General features: G+C 47.3%; 8 protein-coding genes across 8 annotated transcripts; 5 read left to right on the top strand and 3 right to left on the bottom strand.

The window, feature by feature from the left end:
• Positions 1-135: 135 nt before the first annotated feature.
• L3040_002344 (uncharacterized protein) lies at positions 136-2,301 on the bottom strand (the record flags this gene model as incomplete). The annotated part of the gene is made up of 6 exons (XM_007289757.1): positions 136-1,403; positions 1,456-1,731; positions 1,804-1,884; positions 2,015-2,056; positions 2,138-2,194; positions 2,298-2,301. 6 exons carry the CDS (start codon positions 2,299-2,301, stop codon positions 136-138), a joined length of 1,728 nt encoding a protein of 575 aa, XP_007289819.1.
• Positions 2,302-2,899: 598 nt separating this feature from the next.
• Positions 2,900-3,758, top strand: L3040_002343 (uncharacterized protein; the record flags this gene model as incomplete). The annotated part of the gene is made up of 4 exons (XM_066155512.1): positions 2,900-3,014; positions 3,088-3,201; positions 3,265-3,378; positions 3,430-3,758. The coding sequence occupies 4 exons, from the start codon at positions 2,900-2,902 to the stop codon at positions 3,756-3,758; spliced, it is 672 nt and encodes a 223-aa protein (XP_066012510.1).
• A 586-nt stretch (positions 3,759-4,344) lies between these two features.
• Positions 4,345-5,049, top strand: L3040_002342 (uncharacterized protein; the record flags this gene model as incomplete). Its single annotated transcript, XM_007289759.1, has 1 exon — positions 4,345-5,049. The coding sequence occupies one exon, from the start codon at positions 4,345-4,347 to the stop codon at positions 5,047-5,049; it is 705 nt and encodes a 234-aa protein (XP_007289821.1).
• Positions 5,050-5,630: 581 nt separating this feature from the next.
• L3040_002341 (uncharacterized protein) lies at positions 5,631-6,200 on the top strand (the record flags this gene model as incomplete). Its single annotated transcript, XM_007289760.1, has 1 exon — positions 5,631-6,200. One exon carries the CDS (start codon positions 5,631-5,633, stop codon positions 6,198-6,200), a length of 570 nt encoding a protein of 189 aa, XP_007289822.1.
• A 1,118-nt stretch (positions 6,201-7,318) lies between these two features.
• On the top strand, positions 7,319-8,629 carry L3040_002340 (uncharacterized protein; the record flags this gene model as incomplete). The annotated part of the gene is made up of 1 exon (XM_007289761.1): positions 7,319-8,629. The coding sequence occupies one exon, from the start codon at positions 7,319-7,321 to the stop codon at positions 8,627-8,629; it is 1,311 nt and encodes a 436-aa protein (XP_007289823.1).
• Positions 8,630-9,604: 975 nt separating this feature from the next.
• Positions 9,605-10,451, bottom strand: L3040_002339 (uncharacterized protein; the record flags this gene model as incomplete). Its single annotated transcript, XM_066155510.1, has 3 exons — positions 9,605-10,131; positions 10,180-10,267; positions 10,335-10,451. 3 exons carry the CDS (start codon positions 10,449-10,451, stop codon positions 9,605-9,607), a joined length of 732 nt encoding a protein of 243 aa, XP_066012509.1.
• A 3,045-nt stretch (positions 10,452-13,496) lies between these two features.
• L3040_002338 (uncharacterized protein) lies at positions 13,497-16,972 on the bottom strand (the record flags this gene model as incomplete). The annotated part of the gene is made up of 2 exons (XM_007289763.1): positions 13,497-13,575; positions 13,629-16,972. The coding sequence occupies 2 exons, from the start codon at positions 16,970-16,972 to the stop codon at positions 13,497-13,499; spliced, it is 3,423 nt and encodes a 1,140-aa protein (XP_007289825.1).
• Positions 16,973-17,101: 129 nt separating this feature from the next.
• Positions 17,102-18,382, top strand: L3040_002337 (uncharacterized protein; the record flags this gene model as incomplete). Its single annotated transcript, XM_007289764.1, has 3 exons — positions 17,102-17,146; positions 17,202-17,335; positions 17,386-18,382. The coding sequence occupies 3 exons, from the start codon at positions 17,102-17,104 to the stop codon at positions 18,380-18,382; spliced, it is 1,176 nt and encodes a 391-aa protein (XP_007289826.1).
• Positions 18,383-18,978: the final 596 nt, after the last annotated feature.

The following is an 18,978-nucleotide window of genomic DNA, read 5'->3' as shown; positions in this document are numbered from 1 at the left end:
AAAGAAAGTCGTCCCATGAAGAGCAGAGAAGGAAGATTGATGTTGTGCGAAATGGGGTATAAGGCGATCTGATCCATATTGTAGATCGTTTGAAGCCAGTAGTCCATCGCCAACTTCAAGAACTATTGGCTGGGATCAAGATGCAATCGCTCGCGATCCTTGGTATCCACCCCGGTTGTTCTTCTTGGGCTTTTGAACGGTGCTCCATCCATCATCCTCTAGGACTTCCGTGGTAGTAGGAGTTGTTGCTTGAGCAGGTGATTGGGGGCCTCGGCCGTTCGAGTTCTGTCGTCCTCCTCGGTCATCAAAATATCTGGGACCTCCACGACCTTCCCCTCTGCCTCTGCCTCCACGACCTCGAGGGCCACGAGGGATATCGTCTCTGGGTGTTGGTGGCCCGGTCGAAGCACGTCTCCAAGCACCAGTCTCTAATGGCCTGGGTCGCACATCCCGGACGATCTCTTTCGGTTTCACCGACTTGTCCTCCACTATCTCTCCGTTGGCGTTCTCTCTCTCAATGGTGTCGTTACTCTTGCTTGCATCCTCACCCTCCGACTTTTGCTGAGCCTTTTTCTCGGCCTCGGCAGCGTCCTCTGCAGCCTTCTTCGCAGCGGCCTCTTTCTTCTCCTCCATTGCTTTCTCCTCGGCATCCTTCTTCTCCTTCGCTGCCGCAAGCTTCTTGTCTTCAATCTCTCTCTCTTTGGCTGCGGTGTCAATAGGGCGAGCAGCACCAAATGGGCTTGCCTTGGCGTCACCAGAGACGGGTACGGCTGTAGGTGGCTGATCTGGAGCCTCGGAAACGGTTCGTTTGGCGAGGTTCAACTTGGGTCGGCCGGTTGGGAGGGCGTGTCCGGGAGCTGGGGAAGAGGGAGCTTCACTTCCATCTCTTGATGGTACCGGGGACTTTGGTGCTGGTACAGGAACATCGGGACGCATCTTTGAACGCCATTGGTTATCTTGCTCGGCAGCAGTTGGCGCACGTTCAACGACTGGTCGCTCCTGGAACTCCCGTCTTGGAGGCCTGGACCCATCCTGCGAACCATGTGCCCGACCTTCGCCCCATTGCGCGGCGGGTGCCTCCCGGTAGCCTCCTTCACCTCTTGCTCCATCGTTTGTGCGTGGGCGCCCCCCCTCTCTCGGTCCTCGATCTGGTTGTACCAACGGGGACAATGGACCCTTGCGATCCCAGTTACCAAAGTCTCGAACCTTCCCGTCATTCTCGGGAAAGCGTTCTCGGCGTTCTCCACGATCTCCTCCAAAGTCGGCCCCGAATCCAACCCCGCGTTCTGGTCCTCGACGATCGCCACCTCGGTCGTTACCTCGGCCTGGCAAATCTGGCAAAGGTCCCTTTCTGCTCCAGTCAGTAATCTCGCGTGCCTCTGGTCGATCTCCTCTGTCCTTGGCTGTAAGATATGTTAGTAAATAGATATGCTGAACATCTTGGCGAATACATACGAGGATCGGCGACACTGATTCTGATGTTGCGTCCCTGGAACGAGCTTCCGTTGAGCGTCAGAGCTTGCTTAAGGCCATCACGGGATGCAAACTCGGCATATCCAAACCCCTTGGGTTTCATCTCCATCTTGTCCTCAATAATTCGCACATTGGTGCATTCGCAGCCAGCAAAAAAATCGGTGACATCACCAACGGTTGCTTCGAAGGAGAGATTGCCAAGATGAACGGTGTAAGGTGGCTTGTCGGGTAGGGGGAGTTCCTCGCGGACAGAGTAGCCTATATTACCATTAGTATACAGTGTTCAATGGCAAGGGGCGCAATGTGGAAAGCCCATTTGCGAGAACTGACCTCCTGCGGTGCTACCACCATATGTGCCAGTACCAGAGTTGTAAGTGCGTCGTTCACCTCCTCCGTAGCCAGTGCGAGAGTCTGGGATCAATTAGTCACGCGTTCCAAAGAGAGATAGATACCATCTGTATGGTAGCCTAGGAGACTCCTACCGGCTGTGAAGACATATGTTAGTAATTGATTATACAGCGCAGAAAAAGGGGCGACTCACACACTGGCGCATCCTCCATCTCATCAGCCCAGGATCCCATCTCTGCATCGTGTCAGTCTCAGCTGTGTTGAGGCTGCGGTGGCTGCGGTGGCTGCGGCTTCGGCTGTGGGGGATCAATCTTACTCTCATCAGTCAAGAAGGCCCCGAGGCTCATCTTCTGCTGCTCTTTCTTCTTGGGAGCTGCATAACAAACATTTCAGCAGAAGTTCAAGTCAGGCCTTCTATCGCTCAGCGACTCTAGAGGTGTGGAGTGGCAGAGTGAGGTCCTGGAGAACAGACGTACCCATATTTGCGTCTTTTTCCAGACGATGCGCGAGGACACCTTGGGCCTTGCGCTTCGTTCCTGAGAGATTTCTGAAGGAGGGCAATTCCTCCTGGTCGATTCTGATCGTTTATTTGCGATGTTAGTCAAGCTGAGGGGGCTTGGGATTGTGTCGTCTGGAAAGAAGCTCCTTGGGCGGATGCTAAGGGAGCAAAATTTGGTTGACGGCAACTAGCCTTCCACCAGGGTGCACTAGGTGGCGCTAGTCTCTTCTAAGCTAGCGCGGCACATTGAATCCACCTAATATCAAAATCAAAATCAATGTCAAAATCAATGTCAATATCAAGATCAAAATCAAGATCAGAATCAAGATCAGAATCAAGATCAGAATCAAGATCAGAATCAAGATCAGAATCAAGATCAAAAATTAATATCAAAATCAATCTCAATATCGAAATCAACCTCGAAATCAACCTCGAAATCAATATCGATACTGACCAATTGACCTCACAACTCCCTCACGCCACTCAACCCAATGACCGAATAATATATCAGACTCGGGCTCTTCTCTGCAGCTGAACATGTAACCGAATGCTTGCTCGATATAGAAATCCAAGGACGACATGACACAGCCAGCCAAGTCAGGGGCAGGCGGAGAGGCTCCGCGACGACGCAACGATTTGCCTTCGGAGATCCTCGAGATCGTTAGTCCTGCCCTTCGCGTCGGTGGCCTTTCTGGTATGGAACTCAATCGCATCTCTAACAAACCATCTCGTCCTTCGCTCGTGACACTGGCTAACTTCGCCTTCAGGAACGTCTGGATTACTTTTCGGTGGGTTTGCTGGTGTCATCCGCTCTAATACCCCATTCCTCTTTGCATTAGCATCAGGAATTCAGTGGTCGGTTCTTGGAGGCACCTTTTGGGGTACGGGCGTCCAATCCTCTGTCCTAACTTCGATTCCACTGCTAACACGCGCTCTGTCCGTAGCCTCAAGAGGGGCAGTACTTCATGCCTGGGGAAAGGAGCAAGTCACCCCCAATGAAAAAGTATCAGCGAGTGCAATAGCTGGAAGTATCGCAGGAACAGCAGGTGGTCTCCTACGTTAGTATATACCTACTTTTCCTGACGACCACTTTCTAATGCTGATCATAGGTGGAAGGAAAAATGTGATTCCAGGAGCAGTCATGTTTGCCATTTTCGGAGCCACAGGCCAGGCTTTGTATAACATGGCCGATGCCCGCAACTCGGAGCTAGCGCTGGCACCGGAAAGGGACCTCAAGGACTCGTGGTTGAACTCAAAATGGAGTCCTATGAAAGTTCTGTCCGATGCCGAGTACGAGAAAATGTTGCAGGAGAAGCTCCTACGTATCAACGCGGAGATTGCGCTGGTTGACGAGAACATTGAGGCTCTGCGGAGCGAGGAACGCGAGATGGCCGCCGAGAAGTCGCTGGAAAAGTCAAAGGTCTCGAAAGTGAAGTAGCCGTTGTATGATTGAATTGCCCTCAGGCGTGTAAAGTACCAAATTACTCACATATGATATTCGTGGACATCATGAGAGAATTTAGGTACCCAGCCAGTTCCTAGTGTGTGTTTATGTGAGAGTTTTAGTGTGCTCTCACCAAAAACGTCAAAAATGCAGCGTTTTATTATTATTTTCGGGTTTTGCAACCAATTCGATTGTTGTTTCTTGTTTCTTGGACTACAGTTCCTTGCCAGATTTGTTCACATCCCCCGGAGGCAGCCACCATGTAGTTGCAAGAAATTTTCCCGAACCCAAGTACGACGAATCCACAGCGCTGCTCTTTACCGTTATGAGCGGGCGCTCATAGGTTTCTAGCTACTTCTCGTTTCATTTATGTTTTGAGACATTTGCTTTCATCAAAGCCTCCTCATAACCGTGCTGTTCTTCAGATATACATGAGCAGAGTCAGACTGCGCAAACATATTCATTTATGTCTTATTCTAAGACTTTCATAGGTATCCAGCTCATTTCCCCTGCTACCTGCCACAACCACACCCTACCCAAGTCCTAAAGCAGGCACCATACTACTTGTACCATCCCCATAATGGTACCAGGACCATTTTGCTGCTCCTCCGCCATCCCAATCACAATCAAGCATCTCTCGCGCCTCATCCTCCCAACCGCAACTCACAAGCCTCTGAACCCCGGTGAAGAACTTGCTCCTCTTCTCAGCACCTTCCTGGTGTCTCTCTGTACCTCTCACATCCCCATCCCCACGGCCGTGCCAACAGGATACGTCTCCCGATACTTCGTTATCATACAAGTCAAGAAGACCCGACATTTTGAAGCGCCTCCCACCTTTAAACCATCAGATGAGTCCTCCGAGAACTTGTCCTTCGTCAATGTTCCAATGAACCCACGTCCTAAAACTTGCTCTACATTGCAGCTCGCCGCCGAAAAACCTCAAATGTCCTCTCCACAGAGAACATCCGGACTCTCGGATTTTGTCGAAGTCCCGCTCCCTACCCCATCTCTCAAGACCCATGTCTCCTCCTCGGAAGAACATATGCGCTACTTCGTCCCACTGGAGAGCACGACAAAACCTACCATTCTGGTGGAAAACAGTCTTATCAAAGGCAAGGAGTTTCGCGAGATCACGATTCAGGAGGCGCGTGCGAGTCTCGCGCCTATTGCTGGTATGGCTACGGGAGAGCGGAGGAAGTTTGAACAGGCTTCCGGGGTAGAGAGGTTATGGTGCGAGGATCACAAGTTCATGTTTGAGTTACGGGTGTGGTTTAACGAGCTTTGATTTTCAAGGGCTTTTCCTTGAGTTTTGAAGCTTAGGAGTATTTGGTTTGCACGTAATGCTTTGTCTCCTTGCGAATTGACGACTTTTCTCTTGCCTTTCACTCTTGGACTCTAGTGCCGTTCTTTTCCAAGTTGCTTACCGTCGCTGTTTACGCTTTTACCAGTCTCTCTGCGGTGCCATGTAGATGAATGGATTTGTTGGTCGTTAAGATTAAGGGAACACTTGTCTCACCCCATCGAAACTTCAACAGCGATGTGAAGTCTTTGGCGTCCAAGTGAAATTTGCAAATAGTCTCCTCTAGAATAGCACTTCGCACGTCTTTGCCGCACGCTAGGCTTTCTCAGCACAACTTCACTCCAGTGGATGCTCCTCGCCGCTCATATTATAAGGTCAATTTCGAGTCTTGAGATGACCTACCAACCCCCAACAAACAGTTACAAGAAGCATTTATCATCATCAAAACACTTACTTCATCAACATCATCCAGCCGCCCCCTTCACTCCCTCAACCCACTAGTCATAAGAATCCCATGATTCCCATTCTCATCACCATCTCTCACTATACATATCCAGCCTACCAACATGGACTCCACAAGCCCAAATAGCGACAGCTTCATCGATATTTCAATGGCACCACCACCGCAACAAACCCTCCTCTGCTGCCCCCTAAACCCGATTTCTCAAACCTCCTCAACCTCGGACCTCGTGAGCAACTTCCTACTCGCCCTCCGTATCCTCGGTCCCAGCATCGCCCTGACATCTCCCAACAACCCCCAAACCATGGCCGCCCCTACCGACACGACCCAGTCTCCGTTCCCCACCTACCCGGCAACCCACCCCATCCCCCGCGAGCTCGTACTGCTGCAAACGGTCCGTCGCCCGCCAGCAACCGATACGCGAGTAACAGAACAGAGACACTACGCGCAGCTGCCTGACAAAGACGAGGAAACTGTCGTCATGTATCCCGACGAGGTGTTCGGCTTAGTAGAGGAGAGCAGAGTGGAGGAGCTTTGGAACCAGGGCTGGAACTGGACGCGGAGGGAGGATCTTGGGGATGATAGGGAGAGCGGACGGGTGACTTGGAGGTGTGTAGCTTGTCGGAGGGAATATTCGGTTAGGCGGGTGAGGCTTTTGGAAGCGGAGAGGGAGTAAGCTGGTTGATGAGAGGGAGGCTGTCTGATTGTGTTTATGGGCCTGGATAGCTTCGTGATGGGATATTAGAAGTTTCCTTGGGCTTGGGATTCATGGATGCTTGTCTGCTCTGCATTTCGCACGAATTGGATTTGGAGACGTTCTGTTTCCTGTCTAGTTTTTTGGCCATTTCGATTAGATTACTACGAGGCTCGGAATCTTGAGGCAAGAAAAAGAATTGTCTTCTCTTCTCACGGGAATATCGCCAATATTAGGCAGCAATGGACGATGAATCTCCAAGCGTACAGGCTTCCCAAGGTCTTGAGTGTGAAGCTCATGGTAAATGCTTATTGGGTCTTCCCGACTCATCGAATCATGTCATGCAGGTTCCGGGACCAACTGCCATTCCCCCGCGAATCTGACAAGGAACTGCTTCTTTAGTACTCGCCTTTAGCAGCTGACACAGCAAAACATCACCTCAATTCTACAGCACGGGCTTTCCTGGTTTTGAGAAAGCGTGTAGAGCGGTTGATCTTTGGCACGATAGTCGCAACTCTATTTGGTGGATATCGCGTCTATCTACACCTCTTAACACTGACCTATTCACAACTTACTAGAGTAATTACCAAAAAGGAAACTCCGTAATGATGGCCTAAGAAGCAGATTTGACTAGAGGATGGCTTATTACAACTTATACACACACTTCAAAGGCCATAAATTGATCAAGTTGTAATAAGCTTTCATGGGTACGCCTTGACGTTCGCTAGCTAGCAATCCAAAGGCACCAAGGAGCTACTTTACCAATAGGACCATAATATTAGTCCTAGTCATTCAAGAACCAGTATAGGCTCTTCAGGTGGAGCCTGGAAATATCAGTGAGGGTTGGGGCTGGTGTTGAAAAGAGTGGCTCCCGTCCAGATATGCGACCATGTACGTAGTATCTTAGCTCTTTGAATTTCTAATGACTTCGGATCGAACCACGACTTCGGTTTCAAATCAGATCGGATGTCTTGTTGCTGCCTAAATTCAATAATTTTGTAACTTCAAAACATCTTCAAGGCAGACAACACCATCGCCAAACCACAATACGAAGAACTCACAATACCAACAATTTAGATAACAATACTTCGACAACAACAATGGCTGAGCAAGAAAGCGAGAATATCCCCCATGGGTTGGCGGGAATCGCAGAGCCAACTATTGTTGCTGTTCGCCGATTCAAACACAAGGTTCTGCCGTCCTCCATTTTGATCTCCAAATACCGTCCCAAGACGTACGGATACTTACACTGTTTGACTTCTATCGCGAAGAGTCATCCTCCCAGAAGACTGTTGGGATCGTTATCATGGTGCCCAAGTTTTTGTACGAAAAGGAGCTTCGAGGACTTCTGCTACACGCCATCGACCCATCTGCCAAAGTCTTCCGATCACTTGACTGAGGTTGCTCCCATCTTCTCAACCGCACTTCTCTTGACCTTTCAAACTGCCAAGCGAAGAAAGAAAACCTCTAGCTATGACAGAGATCGATCTGCAGCTGTAGTTTCTGGCTCTGCAACTGCCGGCTCCGTAAGTGGTCTTGCCCCACCATCCACGCCTACCAGAAGCGGCTCGCTTCGAGAGTCAACAAAAATACTCGTCAAGAAAAAGCCCAGCCCTTCCAGACGTCCACACACACCACCAAACTCGAGCCCAAATACCCTATGTTCCGGTGGATGTGGAGAGGTCGTCCCAATCAGCAGTCTCGATGCCGTTACTGGTTCGCACACCCCTCCATCGACACCAAAGACAACAAGCTTCAGAGAAGTGAGCAAGTTACCCTTCGGCGAGCTCCTCGCGACCCCTCCACAAACCCCACAAGCATTCACATTGGAGACTCCAACCCCACATAATCCAAACCAGAATCAGCTCCTCGATTTCCTCAATACCCCAAGAGAAGCAAGTCCATCGTTGAAGCCCTCAATCACTTTGGAGACTCCACCCCCACAGAGCCAAAATCAGGATCAGCGCTTCGACATCCTGAAGACCCCGACAAAAACAACCCCATCGCTGAAGTCCTCAACTCAACCCAGCCCAGCTACTCCAACATCCCTGGGCAGTCATGCAAGCAACGCCTTCCACATCACCGCCTACCATCCCAACGCCGCCATCAACGAGGAAGTCGAGGCCGGAGAAAAGGCCGTCTTCGGAACGAAGCATCGTGAGCTTTCGGCGCTGGAGCTGTCCCGGGAGAAGCGCAAGATCATGGTTCGGAAGCTGAGCTATGGTCTATCGGACACGGTCAGGGATATTGTCAAGAAGGCCGCTCTGAACGAAGAGGAGCGGGAGTTGGAGGGAGAGCTTGCGCGTGGCTATGGCTTGGGCATCTGGAAGAACAAGGAAGTGGATGCTGAAAAGCTGGTGACTGCTCATTTCGACAAGATGAGTCTGTGGTTTGCTGGGCAGAAGCTTTGATGCGGAAGGCTCTGGAATGGGTAGATGTCAGTCTGGAGGTTTAGAAAAGGGGAAACGTATCTGGCGGAGCGCACATGGCAGGGGTGATTTGATTTTGAGGCGTGAGATTTTGACCCTTGGGGCAAATTTGGGCATTGGGGGCTCAGAATCTGCTGGTTTCTTTCCTTGCACTGGTGCACTGGGAATCTTCAGAAAAGGTGAAGCGCTGAGTGGATTTCACAGAGAGATTTTTCAAGGAAGCGGATTGGCAATCTACAAGCCAGGTTTACAATCAGGCAATATATGCGTCTGAGTGTCGACTCAATGAAAACTTTCATACCAGACTTTGCCATTATCACCTTGAACATTATCTGAACACTACTCGTCGTAAGTGAGACCAAGGGTCCTCACCCAGACTGTTAGTTCAACGGAATACTCGGTAAGGAAGAAGAGAAGAAGGAAAAAGAGCATAAGTACTCCTAACCTTCCATTTTAATGCCCACAGCTCTTTCCTCCTTCTCGAATCATTTTACCTACTCCAAGTCCATTTCTTCAACTTCAAACACCTGAGCCTGGTAGAAATATGTCTACACCATCGATTGCCTCGACCATCTTCTGCTGCAACAATGCTTTCCCGGTTGAGGACCCTCACTGCGAGCTTTATCAACCCAGCTTCCATTCCGTCCTCGAATTTGCAAACCGCCGCCTCGAACCTCATAACTAATCTCACTCACTATACACTCCCTCCGCATCTCGACACTTGCGATACAGCGTCTTGCAGAGTCTCACAACCATAAAGAAATCCGATGGCGGATTAAAAAAGTTCATTTCGTTTATAAATAGGCGTCCTAAGCTATGCTTCCAATCTACAATCAAAGGCTCAAGCAGTAATCAAGATCACAGTCCTGTATGTGGTTCGGTGGTTATTTGTTATTGATGCCCATCTACCTGTCGCATTCGTACAGTGACCCGATGTCCTGCTTCCTGTTATCGGCATTACCACTGGGGCCGTGGTCGCTTTCGCAAGTCTTCAAATCGGGGATCCGCTTCTCTGGATGTGCCAGCTGGAGAAGGTTTTGCCGTACCGAGAAGTTCGGAACCTGTGCTTGGGTTCCATATCCATACTTCCGAACTTCTAATGGTCCAAATAGCTTCCCAATCAACATGCCTATCGGAGTACTTGTTCAGCTCGTGTATGGACCCAAAGCATTTGGCCCACAATTCCAAATCGCCGTTATTTACTACATCCGTTGGAATGGTCATTTGAGCGACACCTTCAATCCATGAGAAGCGCAGCGCTTTCTCGGGCTCATCAATCATTACTGAACTATGGATATAATCCAAAATGGCTCCTTCTTCTTCGTCTTGGCCCCATAATTGGTATTTCTTGATCTGACTACCCCAAGTCATCGATTCGAATTCTTTCGGGATCCAGACTTTAACGATTTCTTTCATCTTATTCTTATTCGCTTCGATAGCACAAAACCAATTCCCATCATCTTCATACCAGTTGGATATGCTTCCTGTTTAGATTGTTAACTCCGCGTAACCTACTGTATGGATTCTCTTACGCAGATAAAAGCCAGGTCCTACTTGCTGAAGGGTTCTGGATTCTTCTACACGGGGCTTATTATCACTATTGATTTGCTGAGCCAAGCCCTGTAGGTCGCGTCATTAGTACAGTGTAAGCTTATACTGCGAAGTATATAAATGAAGTGAAACTTACTGGGGAAACCTTGGCATAGCCGATAAGTTCGTTATTAATCCTAAGAAATCCCTGAGCTCTACGAAAGAGAAAGCTCAAGGCTAGCAAGATCGGGAAGATAGACTTCGATCGTAGCATCGTGTTTGTTTGTATCAGTATTTGAATTACATATAAGTCTTTTAATGATGCGAGATGATGAAAGGGAATCTTGGTGCTTGCCAAAGAAGAGAGTGATGAATTAAATCCGAGGCAAGTGCGGAAAGAAAGATGCATATATACCTCTTTTTTTTGAACCGTTATCGAAATCTCTACGTCGGCTATAAATAATCGAACGGCTTATAATAGGGTATCATATCTTATCTCTTTATTGTTATATCGAAGATCATCCTTCCTTATCCCCTCTACAATCAAGGGCAGGATCTCAAGGGTAGACTTGCGCTCGGTTGTGGCTCGTGCCACCTTTAGGATCCTTCCTGCCTTTTAATCGTCGGCTCGCTTAGGTTAGTATGGACTTGGCCCTCCTTAAGGATACCGTAATACAGTAATTCAGGAGAGAGATGGAACGCTAGCCGTTTAGCGTACTTGGCAAACAAGGGGGATCAATAGTTACGCCGCTCCGAGTAGAACGACATGCGTTCCTTTTATTAAATTGCTTTCTTCGCGACTATACTATACTAGTACTTTTGCTATAAATACTACTTATTTTTAGTCAATCATAAAGCAAGAAAATATTAACGGAGAATGCAGCATTGTTCGTAAGTATCGTATAATTAAGCAAGCTTAAATAAAAAATTACGATTAATTGTTTTTAAATGTTTTTTGCGATCGTAACCGGCGATTCCGAACTCTTCGATCTACACCTTTCGCTATTATCTCGCTCTTTCCACCACTTTTGAATAGTAGCTTTATTGATCTTTTAATATAAAGCAGCTTGTTTTTATGTGAGAGTAAGCGGGCAATAGAATTACTCGAGCGATCTTATAAAAATAAAAGAATAGTATTGCGTCGACTTTACGCTCTTTAAGTTTGAATACTTTCGGGCATATAATAAAAGGACGAGGTGTATAAGCTGTAACAGGATTGTTATAAGCGTCTTTTCTAGCTTGATAATAAGCTAATATTCTAAGCTTTTTCCTAGGCCGTGGTCGAGGAGCGCGCTCCTTATAAAAAAAAGCATTTGAAGTGTTTAATGAATGAGATTCTTAAAGAGGTAGTTTAAAGCCGAATTTTCGTTTACCAACTATAATTTTAAAGACTTATATTAACGTTAAAAGATGCAAATAATAAGTTCAAAGTATTCAAAGCAAATATTATGCTAAAGCACACTTAGGATTTTAATATGCGGCCGCTTCTCGGAGCGGCGTAACTATTGATCCCCTTTGTTTGCTAAGTACGCTAAACGGCTAGCGTTCCATCTCTCTCTTGAATTACTACGGTAGATCACAGCTTGATAACGCCTCCACTACGATTTGTACCAAGTAGGTATAAAGATCCGATATAGCTATTGGGAATAACGTCGTAAACCTCCGATATGATTTCTCGTAATCTCTTAGAAGAGATCGATTAAGCGTTATAAACAGATAGACCATATCTTTTCTAAATTTAGTAGTTTCTTTCGAGCGTATACGTCGGATTATTGTGTTTAAAAAGCAAAAGTCGTAGAAAAGCTCCTTTTTGAAGGAATCAGTGAACTCAATAATTGATTGATATCTATTATAGGCAGCTATCATCAGATTGAAATAGATCGAATATATAAAGATACTTAGCAAAAAGAAGATTCTAAGCGAGACGAGAGATAAGTAAAGTTAATTAGCATTTATTTCAATTGGCTTGAAACCCTTGTATACTCCACTATTGCTTCTTGCTATACCCCTGCTATACCCTGCAATCAGCCTACAAAAGACCCAGTAATCGTCGGCTCGCTTAGGTAGGCCTCCTTTTATCCTTTCAGTCTTAGTCGGCATAAGCGATTGCGGATTTTTTTGTTTTGCTATTAATTTTTATATACAAAATACAATTTACAATATTATTCTTTGATTTATAACCGCATAATTCGATTGTATTCTATAATTAATTATGGGCCGAAAACGCACCCGCGCGAAGAAGCCTTCAAGGATTTTTTAATACAAAAGCTACGATTAACTAGGTAATCTTAATGCAATTGAAGATCTTGCGACGCGTCTTTAATGCGGTGTAACATTCTTATCCGAATACCTTTAAGAAACTTCAAAAACTGCCGCGCGTATATACGACCTTAATAAGCGCATATTAAATAGTTACTTCAAGCGACTGAAAAATCGCAAGCGCGGCGGTCAAAATAAGATCTTGCAAAGCCAGCATGTCAACGCGTCACGCTAATTTATCATTCAGCTCCTTGCTAATTGGCTTACTCTTACACCGCAATTGATCTATAACGTTATATTCGCTTTGCGCAAAACATACGATGAATATGCGAAGCCGCAAAGCTGGAGCTGGTTCATAAGGTAGTGGAAAACGAGTGATTCAATACTTATTCCAATTCTCGATTCGAAAGAGATTTGGTGGATGCAACAACCTTTTGAACGTCAAATTCTGCGGCCTCGTAAAAAAAGTATTCCTCGACTAACTCTTTCTTAACTTGAACCTTTTCTCGGTAACGATGATCTGATAACTACAATCAATACTATCAGAGACTTTTTTTTAAAGCAAGATATTATTCTTTTTCTTAGTATTAATATCGATAGCGATGGCTTTGATTCTAATAATAGTAAAAGTTCAAACGATTCGTTGCGTCAGGTAAAAGACGAATTAAATTCCAATAAAAATAATAATCGATAGTCAGATATTTTATCGGATGATACAATTTTAAATGTTTCGAAAGACGATATAATAGTCGATTAATTATTCATATAGATATTTCTTAGTTGTAATAATAAATGCTATAGTATAAAAGAATTTTTGATATACTCGAAAAATTCGCATTCGCTTCCGATCCGCAATCGCTTATGCCGACTAAGACTGAAAGGATGAAAGGAGGCCCACCTAAGCGAGCCGACGATTATTACATATATTTAGTTGGGGGCGTGGGGGAGAAGAGTATACTGCAGGTGAGAATTCCTACCCGTACCATCTATACGTACAGAGTAAATGCCAGCCAGCCCCACAGTGCAAGAGAGCCCAATAACGGACGTACATGCGTCAACCTCAACTCAGTAGCTCTTTGATATCCTCAATTCGCTGCAACTTCTTCTCCTCGTCGCTCATCATCCCGAGGGAGCTTGCACTATCGGGGTCGGTTAGCTAATAAGCCTTTCAAGCGCGCAGGCTTCAACCTACATGAACTTCTTCCTGTCCTGGATCTTCAGCATCTTCTGTTCTATGCTCTCCTTCACGATAAATCTGCAGACTTTCACTTCTTCTGTCTGACCCATGCGATGCACTCGATCGATAGCTTGGGCCTCCACGGCGAAACTCCACCAAGGATCCATCATGTACACTCTCCTCGCCATTGTCAGGTTTAAGCCAACTCCACCAGCTCTCAAACTCAGCAGAAGCACCATTCCTTTGTTGCTGGCGGTAAACTCTTCGATGACAGCTTTCCGAGTCTTCTGCGCCATGGAACCGTCGAATCGGACAAAGGGTATCGAGGCTCGATTGAGAGCAATTTCAATAAGTGAGAGAAACGATGTGAACTGGCTGAAAACAACCGACTTCGTGCCGGGGTTTTTGCGCCTTACACCTTTGAGACTGGTCATGAGTGCACCGATTTTGGCTGAAGAGTTTGAACCTAGCCGTTGTAAAGTGATTCTAGGTTTCCCATCAATATTCTCAGGATGGGTGTCGTCTTTGGTAACCTCGAAGATGTCACGGCTATTGATTAGCTCTCTGCAATTGAAACATCGCGGCTCTTCCCCCTTATCGGTTTGGTGTGTGATGTAGTCGAGGAGACATTTTTTGCATGCCGAGTGCCAACATCCGGTGACGGTTTGCTCGATCATTGGCTCTTCAGAGCAGATGGGACATTCGTTCTCGGCTTCATCACGTATTTGTTCAAGCACATGCGCGCCGAAAACATTTGTATCAGCAGCGTCATCTGTAGCTGCTGTGAAGCGTTCAATAAGAGACTGAAGGTCCATATCATCTGCAAGGCCACTGGCAGCATCTGCTAATTCAGCAGCTTCCTCTTCATCAGCGACCAAATTCTGATTTCTGGTCAAGATTGGATGACAGCAGGTTTGACGGAGACGTAAGATCTGGGCAAAGATACTGGTGTATGCTTTCAAGACTGTACCAGCTTCCACGTTGGCTGCAAAGGTCCGCTTGGCACGAGTGAAAATATGATCATATACCTCTCGCTCTGGTGGTGAGAGCTCGATGTCTACGATCTCAACGGTTTTAAGCGGAAGAGGCACTAGAGCCTCCCCAGCCGGAGTCTTCATGTCTTTGGTTCGCCTGAGAACCAGAGGCTCGAGCACGGTCTGTACGACATCAAGAGCGCGCATGAAGTCTTTCGACTCGAATGGGACCGTGATAAATGTTTTCCAGAAAGAAAAGTTGCTCCAGGGCTCAACCCTCAAGAAGCGGACTAGACTGAACAGATCTTCCAGACGGTTGACGATCGGGGTTCCAGTCAAAACCCATCGATGCTCCGCATCAATTTCGTAACATGCCTTGGCGGTCTTACTTTGACGGTTCTTGATGTGATGGGCCTCATCCAGTATGACACGAAAATACTTCAAAGAGAACAGTCCGCCATGAGAACCCCGGTCTCCGTTCTTGGCGACGACCTGATTGAACTCGGACAAAACCACACCATAACTCGTGATTATAACATTCGGTGCGGTAGAAGCGTTAGCCTCGCAGCAAAGTGTCTGCAAATTTGCTGATTTCTCAGCTCCGTAATATACCATAGTCCTCAAGGTACCCCCCTTGGACGCATTCTCGGCTTCGCTTTGCCACTGAGCCAGCAGAGACATTGGTGCCACAACCAAAGTTGTGCATGGCGCTGGTTCGACGGCAGCTGAGCTTTCAGGATGCCTTGGAAGAGCATTGACTGATGATGGACCACTCCGGGACTCTTGGAGTCTCATAGCAACTTCGGATTTATGCGAGTGTATCAAACTCATCATCTCAATTGTCTTACCCAGGCCCATCTCGTCGGCTAGAATACCACCCAGGCAATGCTGTTCCTGGACTGGAAACTTCAACGAAAGCTCCCCGGAATATGGATTGACGTAGAATCGTTCCTGGTTGGTAACCTGGGGCACATCCTTATCTTCCATGTCCTTGACTGGCCAGGTATACTCTTCCCACAGTGGGTGCATAGACTCCTCTCGAGTTTCATCCTTCTCGTCTTTTTCCTTAGATATCATCCAATGGAGGGCTTGTTTTTGGTACTGCCGTAACTCCATGGCAAAAGTATCAGCCGGCTCTGCGGCGGGAGCATCGAAGTCAAAGGATTGGGCTTTTTTGTAGAGAGTATCCAGTTGGTCTTGTTCAAGTTCCTTCCCATCCTCAGCCTCTTCAGATGGTGGAGAATCCCCACTTGAGCTCTCCTTCTTCAGTTTCTGAGCTTCGTATTGGTCAGCGACTTCAGCAGCCTGGAGCAATCCTTCTCGCTTATGCTTTGCAGTAGCTTCCGATGTTCTTGATGGTACTAAATTGACCTCTTCAAACATCTTGACCAGTGAGACTTGACGTAGGCGCAGCTCCTTCTCCTCTATGGACTCCTTTTGCTCGAACAGGCCTGTCTGGCGATTCTCTGGAGCCTTGAAGCGGCCATTATCAAAAGCCGATCGGAGTAGTGAGCACCTTAGCTGAAGAAAGATAGTGTCGTTGGTACGAATTCTTTCTGGGGCATAAACGCAAGTCCCCTCAAATCTGCATACTTTCTGGTCGATCAATGTAGAAACCCAATTGGCAACTTCTCGTGAAAGTCGCCCAATCTCCTCCCCTCTCGTATTTGTGAACCGCACAATCACATCAACCCGTTTTGCTGCTGCACTTCCGGGTTTGGGAAGGGCAGGTGCCTGCGCAGGCCTGCCTCTGCCCTTCCCAATAGGTGCCTTGGGTGGCAATATCTTCTGTCTCTCAATTCGTACAATCTCGCCGTGCTTTATCAAAGTTGTCCCACTTCTAGTCGCCCATCCTTCAACACCAAAAGCTCCAACGTATCGATACTCTGGCATCGAGTCTTTCAATTCAACATTAGGCGGGGGTTGTCCCAATTTGACTGGAGTTGCTGTTTTGCCATTCGCGCCATTGGAGTTGAACCTGGCATACCCATTGAGAGCCATGGGCCTCGGATTTAACGTTCGACCAGAGGATACGCAAGTCGATACGGTTTTCCAAGATCCATCCAAGTACATATTCACAGCCTTCTCCATATCGTCCCCAGATGCCTCGCGGATCTTCTTCAGCGTATCTGCGTCTACTGAGTCTCCTACAAAGCTTTCGAACGTCTCCTGGTCGAACCCTATCGGCCCATTGCTTAGAGCTGACTGACTTGAGCCTAATTCTTCGTCGTGAGGTGCTGGCTTAGTCGTATTTGCTGAGGGTAACGCGTCGACTTCGTCTGGTAAAACAGTATCTTGGGCCACAGTGTTGTCTAGTATCTCCGATTTTTCGGTAAAGAATCTTCTCTTCTTCGCAGGAGGCTCTTCTGAGTTTGAAAAATCCATGTTGACGTTAATGCTGGTTGTGATGAAGCTTGAGTTATAGAGATGGGTTTGAAGACGACGCGTCTGTAAAGACGTGCCAGGCTCGTGTAAATGATTTTCGCTGACGTACTCGAACTTATTTGGCTGACCATGCAGGTATCTGTCGCAACCACAACAACTTCTATTCTTGTTTTAGTACTTATTTTCCTTTACTCTAATGTATTGTACAAGGGGAAATGTACGATTGCAGATCTTTTCTGGCTCGCGCAATCCCGTAAACCGAACATACGCGACCACCGCATACAGCACTCCAGCGCCACATCCATCTCGAATCTCAGCGGCAGATGTTCAAGCTGCTCGTCTATACTGCTCGAATCTGCTGCAGTGAGTGACAATAAATTCAACTGTGATACTGTCTCTCTAATGGTCAATAGGAAGTTCGACTCGCCATCCTATACTCTCCAAACCTTCGTCCCTCCTTCAGCCAAAGACGCATACCTTTCAATACGAACGCTTAACATCGAGCTGGCACGGATACCAGACTTGGTTTCGAATCCCACAGTCGGTGCCCTCCGTATGCAATTCTGGCGCGATAATTTGACTCGTACTTTTGCCAATACGCCGCCGAAAGAGCCTGTCGCAATCCTCCTACACCATGCTCTCCAAGCTCTCCAGGAACGTCATCCAGGGATTAGCACAAATGTAATGAAGGGATGGTTCATGAAAGTAATCAACGCAAGGGAGCAATATATGGATAATCGACCGTACGCAAGTATGAGCGATTTGGAGACCTATGCCGAAAACACATACTCTACATTGATGTATTTGACACTGGCGGCTCTGCCTCTGCACTCGATGGCAGCAGACCACGTCGCAAGTCATATAGGAAAGGCCACCGGAATTGTCGCGGTGCTCAGAGGTCTGCCATTACTGGCTTTCCCACCCCCTCCAAATCACCATAGCAATAACACGGCATCTGCAGGCGGAAACACAGGAGGGAGACAGGGATCTGTTGTCCTGCCTTTGGACGTAATGGCAGACGCTGGAGTGAAGGAGGAAGAAGTTTTCAGGCAGGGTGCTAATGCTCCAGGATTGCAGGATGCCGTATTCACTGTCGCCACTCGAGCAAATGATCATTTGATTACCGCAAGAGAAATGCTGAAGAACTTGCAACAAGGGAAAGACGCAGGTCATGATTTTGAGCACGAGGGCGAGGAAGGCCACCAATACGCTCAGTCTGATTCCAAAGGACTCTCGCAGGCGGATGAGATTGAGCGTGGCTTCGGCGTGCTGATGCCGGCCCTGCCGACGAGATTATGGTTGGAGAAACTTGAGAAACACGACTTTGATGTTTTCAGACCAGAGTTGAGAGCAGGGGACTGGCGTCTGCCATGGAAAGGATATTTGGCTTATTCACGAAGATCAATATGAGCTTTTCGAGGATTACCCGTCACTGTCTTCGAAGTACTCAAGGCATCAGACTGGAAAATACCCGTCCCGTGACATAACAAGATCAATTAGGACGAACCGGCGTGCGACTGATTGTCGGCATTGGAAAAAAGAATTGGAGACGGCAATCTGATTACAGTCTGTGTTCTTGGTAGCGTCTGTGGGCAGCTTGAATATTGACTAACAACATCCGGGCCTCTAAAGATGCACACATATCGATGCATCAATCCGAAAAATATCTTGCACCGTTAGAAAATCGCCAAGTGCTATCAAGCAGTAAGGCATCGCCAGATCTAGTCCAACCTAGGAAACCAAATATGCAGCGGGATTTCTCTTCCGGTTGAAAAACCACATCAACTGAAGATTAACTGTGGCATAGCTGGTTAGCGTGGAATTTCCACATCGTTGCTTCCACTGAAATTCCCCAAACACGGTTCTTTATATCATCGCAGCTATTGTACGTAAATATGGCTTCGGGTAACAAAAACTCCACACTGAGTCAAGACAGATCTTCAAAAAGGTATCAACGGCTGAGCTAAGTCTTGCGCCTGTCCTTGTGTACTCCCGGCTGTCGATAA

Source organism: Drepanopeziza brunnea (genome assembly GCF_022702325.1).
Source record: "Drepanopeziza brunnea f. sp. 'multigermtubi' strain 214-2 chromosome Unknown ctg3, whole genome shotgun sequence".
In the NCBI taxonomy this organism is placed as follows: Eukaryota; Fungi; Ascomycota; class Leotiomycetes; order Helotiales; family Drepanopezizaceae; genus Drepanopeziza; species Drepanopeziza brunnea.
This window is presented reverse-complemented; position numbering and strand designations above follow the sequence as displayed.